General features: G+C 44.4%; 1 protein-coding gene across 1 annotated transcript; it reads left to right on the forward strand.

Annotated features, from left to right (window-relative positions):
- Window positions 1–4,334: 4,334 nt before the first annotated feature.
- On the forward strand, window positions 4,335–5,387 carry LOC118816239 (trace amine-associated receptor 4-like). Its single transcript, XM_036582760.1, has one exon. The coding sequence runs from the start codon at window positions 4,335–4,337 to the stop codon at window positions 5,385–5,387; it is 1,053 nt and encodes a 350-aa protein (XP_036438653.1).
- Window positions 5,388–8,352: the final 2,965 nt, after the last annotated feature.

Genomic DNA, 8,352 nt, shown 5'->3' on the forward strand with positions numbered 1-8,352 from the left:
CAGCCAAAAGAACAACATCATCTGCAAATAGCAGAGATGCCACACTCCGGCCTCCACACATAATGCCCTCCTGACCACGGCTACGCCTTGACACCCTGTCCATGAATATCACAAACAGGAGTGGAGACAGGGCACAACCCTGGCAGAGTCCAACGCTAACACTGAAAGAGTCTGACTTAATGCCGAGTATACGAACACAGCTCTCACTCCGGGCGTACAGAGATTGAATGGCCCGGAGTAGTAACCCCGGCACCCCATACTCCCGGAGGACCTCCCACAAGATATCTCGGGGAACACGGTCATAAGCCTTCTCCAAATCCACAAAACACATGTAGACTGGGTTGGCAAACTCCCATGCCCCCTCAACAATCCGTGAGAGGGTGAAAAGCTGGTCCATTGTTCCACGGCCAGGACGGAATCCGCATTGTTCCTCCTCAATCTGAGGTACAACTATCGGTCGAAGTCTCCTTTCCAGCACCTTGGCCTAGACTTTCCCAGGGAGGCTGAGCAGTGTGATACCCTGATAGTTGGCACACACCCTCCAGTCCCCTTTCTTGAAAATAGGGACCACCACCCTGGTCTGCCAGTCCAAGGGTACTGTTCCCGAGGTCCATGCACTATTGCAGAGGCGTGTCAGCCACGACAGCCCCACAATATCCAGAGCCTTAAGCATCTCCGGACGAATCTCATCCACCCCCGGTGCCTTGCCACTGAAGAGCTTGCCAACTACCTCAGTGACCTCCACCAGGGAAATGGAGCTTGACACGCCAGAGGCCTCTGGCCCTGACTCCCGTAAGGGAGGCATGTCACCCGGATTAAGGAGTTCCTCAAAGTGCTCTTTCCACCGACCGACAATATCCTCATTTGAAGTCAGAGTTTCTCCACCCCTGCTGAATACAGCCTGAGTGCAGCCACCCCGACCACTCCTGAGTCACCAGACAGTTGTCCAGAACCTCCTCGAGGCCGACCGAAAGTCTTTTTCCATGGCCTCACCAAACTCCTCCCACTCCCTGGATTTTGCTTCTGCCACCGTTGCAGCTGCCACCTTTTTTGCCTGTCGGTACCTATCTGCTGAATCGGGAGTCCTTTGGGCCATCCAGTCCCTAAAGGCCTCTTTCTTCAGCTTGACGGCCTCCCTCACCACCGGTGTCCACCAGGGGGTTCTTGGGCTACCGCCATGACAGGCACCAACAAGCTTTTGGCCACAGCTACGCCTGGCAGCTTCCACAATGGAGGTTTTGAACAGGGTCCATTCAGACTCTATGTCCCCTACCTCCTCCGGGACATGAGAAAAGCTCTCCCGGAGGTGGGAGTTAAAATCATTCCGAACAGGGGCCTCTGACAGTCGTTCCCAGCACACCCTCACTATTCGCTTGGGCCTACCGGGTCTAACCCTCAGTCTTCCCTGCCATCTGATCCAACTCACCACCAGATGGTGATCAGTTGACAGCTCGGCACCTCTCTTCACCCGAGTGTCCAGAACATATGGTCCCAAGTCAGATGAAACGACAACAAAGTCAATCATTGACCTTTGACCCAAGGAGCTCTGGTACCATGTACACTTATGAACATCCTTGTGTTCGAACTTGGTGTTCGCCAACATGAGCATTGAAGTCTCCCAGTAAGACTATGGAGTCTGTAGTCGGGACCCTTTCCAGAACCCCGCCCACTTGCTCCAAGAAGGCCGAATACTCCGACCTGTTGTTTGGTGCATAAGCACACACAACAGTCAGAGTTTTCCTCTCTGCAATTTTAATATGCATTGAGGCGACCCTCTCGTCCTCCAACTACATTGCCGCCAGCCGGGGACTCGTGAGTATCCCCACACCTGCCCAGCGCCTCTCACCTTGTGCAACCCCGGAGTAGGAGAGGGACCAACCCCTATCCAGGAGTTTGGTTCCAGAGCCGATACTGTGGGTGGAGGTGAGCCCAACTATATCTAGTTGGTACCTCTCAACCTCCCACACAAGCCCCGGCTCCTTCCCCCCAGTGAGGTTACATTCCACATACCAAGAGCCAGTTTCTGCCACAGGGGCCTAGACCACCAAGGGCCCCCCTGCAATCTCCCACTGCCTGTACGGCACTGCACCACTCCCCCATGCTGGACCTTGCGGGTGGTGGGCCCACATGGTCCCCCCACGTTGCCTCTTCGGGCTGAGCCCGGCCAGGTTACGTGGGCTGCCCGGCCACCAGGCGCTCGCCGAGGGACACTACCCCCAGGCCTGGCTCCAGGGGGTAGGTCCCGGTGACCCTCTCCCGGGCAGGGTACACGATGTTCTGTGTCCATTTATCATGGAGGTTTTTGGATCGAGTTCGTCTGGGTCTTCGCTCCAGACCTGTTCGCCCTGGGAGACCCTACCAGGAGCATGTTGCTCCTGACGACTTAGCTCTGAAGATCCCTAGACCACACAAGCCCTTCCGCCACGACAAGGCCCTGATCCAGGAAGGGAAAACTGTGATGTGGCCTGAGTAAAACATTTGGAAGGTATGATTCCTCTGTGAGGATGAGCTGTGGTGGTCTCAGGATGGAGAGCTTTGTAGTGTATTACCCAAAGTGGGCATCTCTCCCCCAAATAGGCCACCTAAAGGATAGGGAAGAGTGTAATTACACATTCTTATTTTGATTGTTGAGCAGTCGACATTGCTTACCAGCTTCAGCTTGGTATCTTTGATACATTTTTCTGATATAATTCTGTAATTTAAGCTTTAGCAGCCCTGCCAGAGTGGAAAGAACTATCTTTCCTTTTTTTCATAAGGTACGTGAAAGCCCAGAATAAAGTAAAAAACTGATATGTTGAATCTTACACATCATTATTCAAACCTATGTAATGCTGTAATGTAATAATGCACAGTTTACTTCAGCTCTCCTTTACATTGCATGAACATTTCATGATGAGTGAAGCAGCAGAAATGATCCATAATTAAGTGGAATGGACTGGTGGCCTGTGCAGGGTGTTTCCAATGACTGCTGGGATAGGCTCCAGCACCCCCCATGACCCAGAAGGATAAGCAGCTTAGATAATGTGTGTGTATATCTTTGGTAAGACTTTATTTGAATAGCCCATTGGAAATGCTTCATAGATGCTTAACTTAAGCGTAGCTTACGTTCTACTAATTATCTATTTAGCTCACCTTAATTTTCCCCAACTTTCAGCCTTCACCTAACTGTAACCCTAACCTTTACCCCAACCCAAAATCTAAACCTATCCCTCACCCTGGTCCTGAACTCTGATTTGCAAATCAAGTAACTCAACAGGTAGTTAACAAATAGAGATCTATAGACAATCTCTTGGGACCAATCTAAATAAAGTGAGACCAAATCTTGTCACATTTACTTACATTGAAATCTAAGATTGTTTTGTCCTTCTTATATAAAGTTACTATTTTGTGAGTCACTCATCAGTCAAATTAGAGCACAACAGGGCAGACAGTCCTAAGCAATAAAGACTGAAAAATAAAAGATTCTTTTGCACACAATTTACAGTCACTCCAAACCAGTTGAGTACTGCAGGATGATGCTTTATTACCACAATCTGTAGGTGAAATGGTATATTTTAACTCTTAGAAATGGCTGGCCATAACAATATGTTGTACTTTTAAACTAATTATCATTATCTTTACAACCCCCCCCCCACACACAACCCAGGTGGAGAATGGCATGGATATTGTGTGTGTGTAAACTAGCCAATCTTCCATACAGTAAATCTTTCTCACTGGGGGGGGACGTGTGGGGGGTGTTGGTCTGGTAGTGGCCAACTGTAATGTGCTATCTGATTACAGTTGTGATAACGTACAGAATAAGATATTTTTGCATAATCTAAGGCAGAATAAGATTTTATTTCTGCTATCAAAAGAAAAATGGTCTCTGTTTCTAAATAAAAGCTCCAGTATTTTATTTCTGTTACTTCATCAGTCTTAAATCTAAACACATCTTGTCATCATCTTATCTCAATACCTCAGATTTCAAATGTATGTATATATTTACATAACATTTTGTGTGGAGTTCACTAAGTTGTTCACTAAGAATTGGTGCCATTGGAGCGCACGACTAACACTAAGATGACAGATGAGGACAGATTTCAGAAGTAGCTAATGTTTGTTTGGTCATGGATGATGTCATATTAAACCAATCCAATTGGTGAAGGTGAAATCCAGAATCTATTTAAGCCAAGACGCTACTGTACAGCCTTAATTTGTTTAGTTTTGTGGGTGTAAGTCATATTTATCAACTACAGCCATATTTTAATGAAAATCTTTTTTCCCACCTATTAATAATTGTACTATGTTGTAATCTGTACCCTGGTCAATATTTTACTTTTGAAGGACGCATTTAAATGGCTTGGATGGATGCCCTTAATAAGAACATGACTGAAGCTGATGTGGAGAATGTGCTTCTCTGCTTCCCTCACCAGCCTGACTCCTGTCTGAGAGCACATCGCTTTCTTGCACTCAAAGTTGCCGTGTACGTCTTACTGCTGGCTACAATTCTTATGACTGTTTTTGGGAACCTGCTGGTCATCATCACTATTTCCCACTTCAAACAGCTGCATTCACCCACTAACCTCATCGTCCTCTCCCTGGCCTTAGTGGACTGTTTGTTGGGCTGTCTGGTCATGCCTTTCAGTATGGTGCGATGGTTGGAACGCTGCTGGTTCTTGGGTGATATTTTTTGTAAAATACATTCTAGTTTGGATATGACACTAAGCATTGTATCTATTCTACATCTATCATTGGTCTCCATTGACAGGTACTTGGCTATTTGTGAACCTTTGAGTTATAGAATGAGGGTGACCAATGGCACTGTGGCCGTGTGCATCACTGTCATTTGGCTGTTTTCGCTCACATATAGTTTTGGGGTTGTTCTGTCCAATGCAAATATTACAGGTTTGGAGAATCTTTTAATATTCAGTTCTTGTGTGGGAAACTGTGCTTTGATTTTCAACAAAGAAAGTGGTATCATTCTGTCATTTGTGGCTTTTTTCATTCCAGGGACGATCATGATTTCACTGTACCTAAAGATCTTCTGTGTTGTAAGACAACAAGCTAAAGTAATGTCTGAACGGGTAACTGTGAGGCGAACCTCTTGTGAAACACACGTCCACTCCTCAGAGCAGAGGGAGTGGAAGGCAGCAAAAACTCTGGGCATTATTATGGGAATTTTTCTACTGTGCTGGTTGCCATTCTTCATTGTTACTTTGACTGATCCGTTTCTCAACTTCCCAACCCCTCTAGATGTTTTTGATGCCCTGGTATGGTTTGGATACCTCAATTCTACTTTCAACCCTTTGGTCTATGGCTTTTTTTATCCACGCTTTCAGAGGGCGTTTAAGATCATCATCTCAAAATATGTTCTACACCTCAATAATGCAAGTCATTTAGTACTGTAATTCTACCTGGTTTCACAGGCCAGGGTGGGTAGTGTCATGAGCACTTTATTAGGTACACCTACCCTATCTGCATTTATTGCAAAATTTATCAGCTCCATTTAGCAAATAGGATCACTTTGTAGTTCTACAGTTACAGACTGTAGTCCATCTGTTTTCTGCATTCTTTGTTAGCCCCCTTTTACCCTGTTCTTCAGTGGTCAGGACCCCCACAGGACCACCACAGGGCAGGTATTATTTGGGTGGTGGACCATTCTCAGCACGGCAGTGACACTGACATGGTGTGTTAGTGTGTGTTGTGCTGGCACGAGTGGATCAGACACAGCAGTGCTGCTGGAGTTTTTAAACACTGTGTCCACTCACTGTCCACTCTGTTAGCCACTCCTGCCTTGTCAGTCCGCCTTGTAGATGTAAAGTCAGAGACAATAGCTCATCTGCTGCTGCACAGTTTGTGTTGGTCATCCTCTAGTCCTTCATCAGTGGTCACAGGATGCTGCCCACAGGACGCTGTTGGCTGGATATTTTTGGTTGGTGGACTATTCTCAGTCCTGCAGTGACACTGAGGTGTTCAAAAACCTTAGCAGCACTGCTGTGTCTGTGATTGTAGAACTACAAAGTGCTCCTCTATGGTCAGTGGAGCTGATAAAAATGGACAATAAATGTAGATACAATGTATCTAATCCATAATAAAGTTCTAAATAAGTATGGATACATTACAAAATGTAATACTGAATTTAGCATAAACCTTTGTTTAATGCATGCATAAATCTTGCTGTACTCCTTTGTTGTAGTGTTAAAGTTTGGAACATTTAAAAAGTTATATCTGGGCTAACAAGCAAGTTGCAAATTAATCTGAAATTAATTTTTACACATTGGCTAAGTGCCACGCCTGTTCGGCCTTCACTCTGTCAATGTGTAAATTAGATTTAATAATAAAAAAGTTGAAATGTAAGAGACCTTTTTTTTTTTTTTCTTCAAGAACATTTTTGGGGCCTGTGAACCTGTTTGGGGGCTTTTGTAAGTACAATCAGATGTGTTTTGATCCAGGCTTTCATGCACACGGTTTCATAATTCCATTATATTGCTAATCAGTTGTATCCGACCTTATTATTTTTCATTGCAATAAAAACACGTTCACTAAGGGAACACTAAAAATCACTTCTGTAGTTTTTTTTACACACGGTATTGCCAAAAAGCAGCTGTACATACATCTGAATCTAGATTTCTAATAAACAATCTGATGGTTACAGTTCATAGGTTAAAAAGGAATGACCACTAAGAGAACCAAGGATCTCTAGGGCCAAGGCTCACTGAACCAGAAATGTACAAGAAGGGTATACCAAAGCCATGAAGGCACAGTTAAAAAAAAACATCAGCCACTGCTGTGATTTTCATAATTCTTTGGGTACTGATAAAGAGGCACTGTGAGATCAAAGGAAGCACTGCAGATCATAAATCAATGTGTTTTCAAACACTGTTGAGGAAAACCATACCATCTCTTCATCAGTAATGGTATTTTACAATAAATGTGGACATGAACTGGCAGCCAGTGTAATGCTGAAAAAATAAGGGTAATATTCTCAGGGTATTTGGGCTGATTCCCTATTTCTGGCCTGATTAAATCTCGAATGTGCGTTGTATGTGAGATAACAGTAAATAATTTTACCCAGTTGTCACAGGTAAATGTGATGTGATGTTGAAAATACATAATGTTCAACCTGCTTGTTCCTAGGGAGCTTTGGAAATAAGTTAGTGGCAGCATACAATCTATATAAGAAAAAATATTGGTCCTAAAACAGGGCCTTGTGGGACACCAAAGTTAGTTCTTTGGTGTTCAGTTCTTTGTTTAATCTTACAAGTTGATAAATATTGTGGTCTACCAGCATGTGCAGAGATAGAGCCCAGGTGGAGGTTGAGCCCCTGCCCTTCCCTTTTGGCCTCGGACTGTACTAGTACAAGATCAGATGCCAAAGAGGCACAGCTGCACTGAAAATACAGCTTGTGGGTCAGCTTGGGCTCTACGAGCTTCGTTGCCTCTTTTCCACCTCTTCAAGTGCAGTACAATTGCGTGTGGATATTTCACCTCAGTCATCTCCCAGCAGTCATGGTCATTTATTTAATGGCCAGATTGCCCTTTTTTCCTTATACCCCAATTCTCTATGCACAGGCCTGGTTGTCTATTCTCTCAAATGCCAATGCAGTCCTGGTCAGAGGACAAAAACAGATTGTTTGTTACATCCCCTGGTGTTGTTTGTGTACTGTGATATGGCCTAAAACTGTGATGTGGCCTGAGTAAAACATTTGGAAGGTATGATTCCTCTGTGAGGATGAGCTGTGGTGGTCTCAGGATGGAGAGTTTTGTAGTGTATTGCCCAGAGTGGGCCTCTTTCCCCCAAATAGGCCACCTAAAGGATAGGGAAGAGTGTAATTACACATTCTTATTTTGATTGTTGAGCAGTCAACATTGCTTATCAGCTTCAGCTTGGTACCTTTGATACATTATTCTGATTTAATTCTGTAATTTAAGCTTTAGCAGCCCTGCCAGAGTGGAAAGAACTATCTTTCCTTTTTTTCATAAGGTACGTGAAAGCCCAGAATAAAGTAAAAAACTGATATGTTGAATCTTACACATCATTATTCAAACCTATGTAATGCTGTAATGTAATAATGCACAGTTTACCCCTTAAAATCCCAGTCTTATTAGTATTATTCAGTAACTACATGGACTGCAAACTGGCTAAGCTATTCTGAGGTTATAGAAGTGTGTAATGAAACGTTGGGCCCAACAGTGGGCCCTGGCCATTTAAGGGGTTAAATGCATGGAGGCCATACATCTGTGCCAGATCATCTTGTGCTTCCTGTCTGGTCATATGACATACATTACTGTATTGCTAAGGTAACATGTTAAGCAACAAACAAGCTGATGTAATGTTTAGTCTGTGGTTTCAGATGGACAGTAGAATGAAAG

Source organism: Colossoma macropomum, unplaced genomic scaffold, assembly GCF_904425465.1.
Source record: "Colossoma macropomum unplaced genomic scaffold, Colossoma_macropomum, whole genome shotgun sequence".
Classification (NCBI taxonomy): domain Eukaryota; kingdom Metazoa; phylum Chordata; class Actinopteri; order Characiformes; family Serrasalmidae; genus Colossoma; species Colossoma macropomum.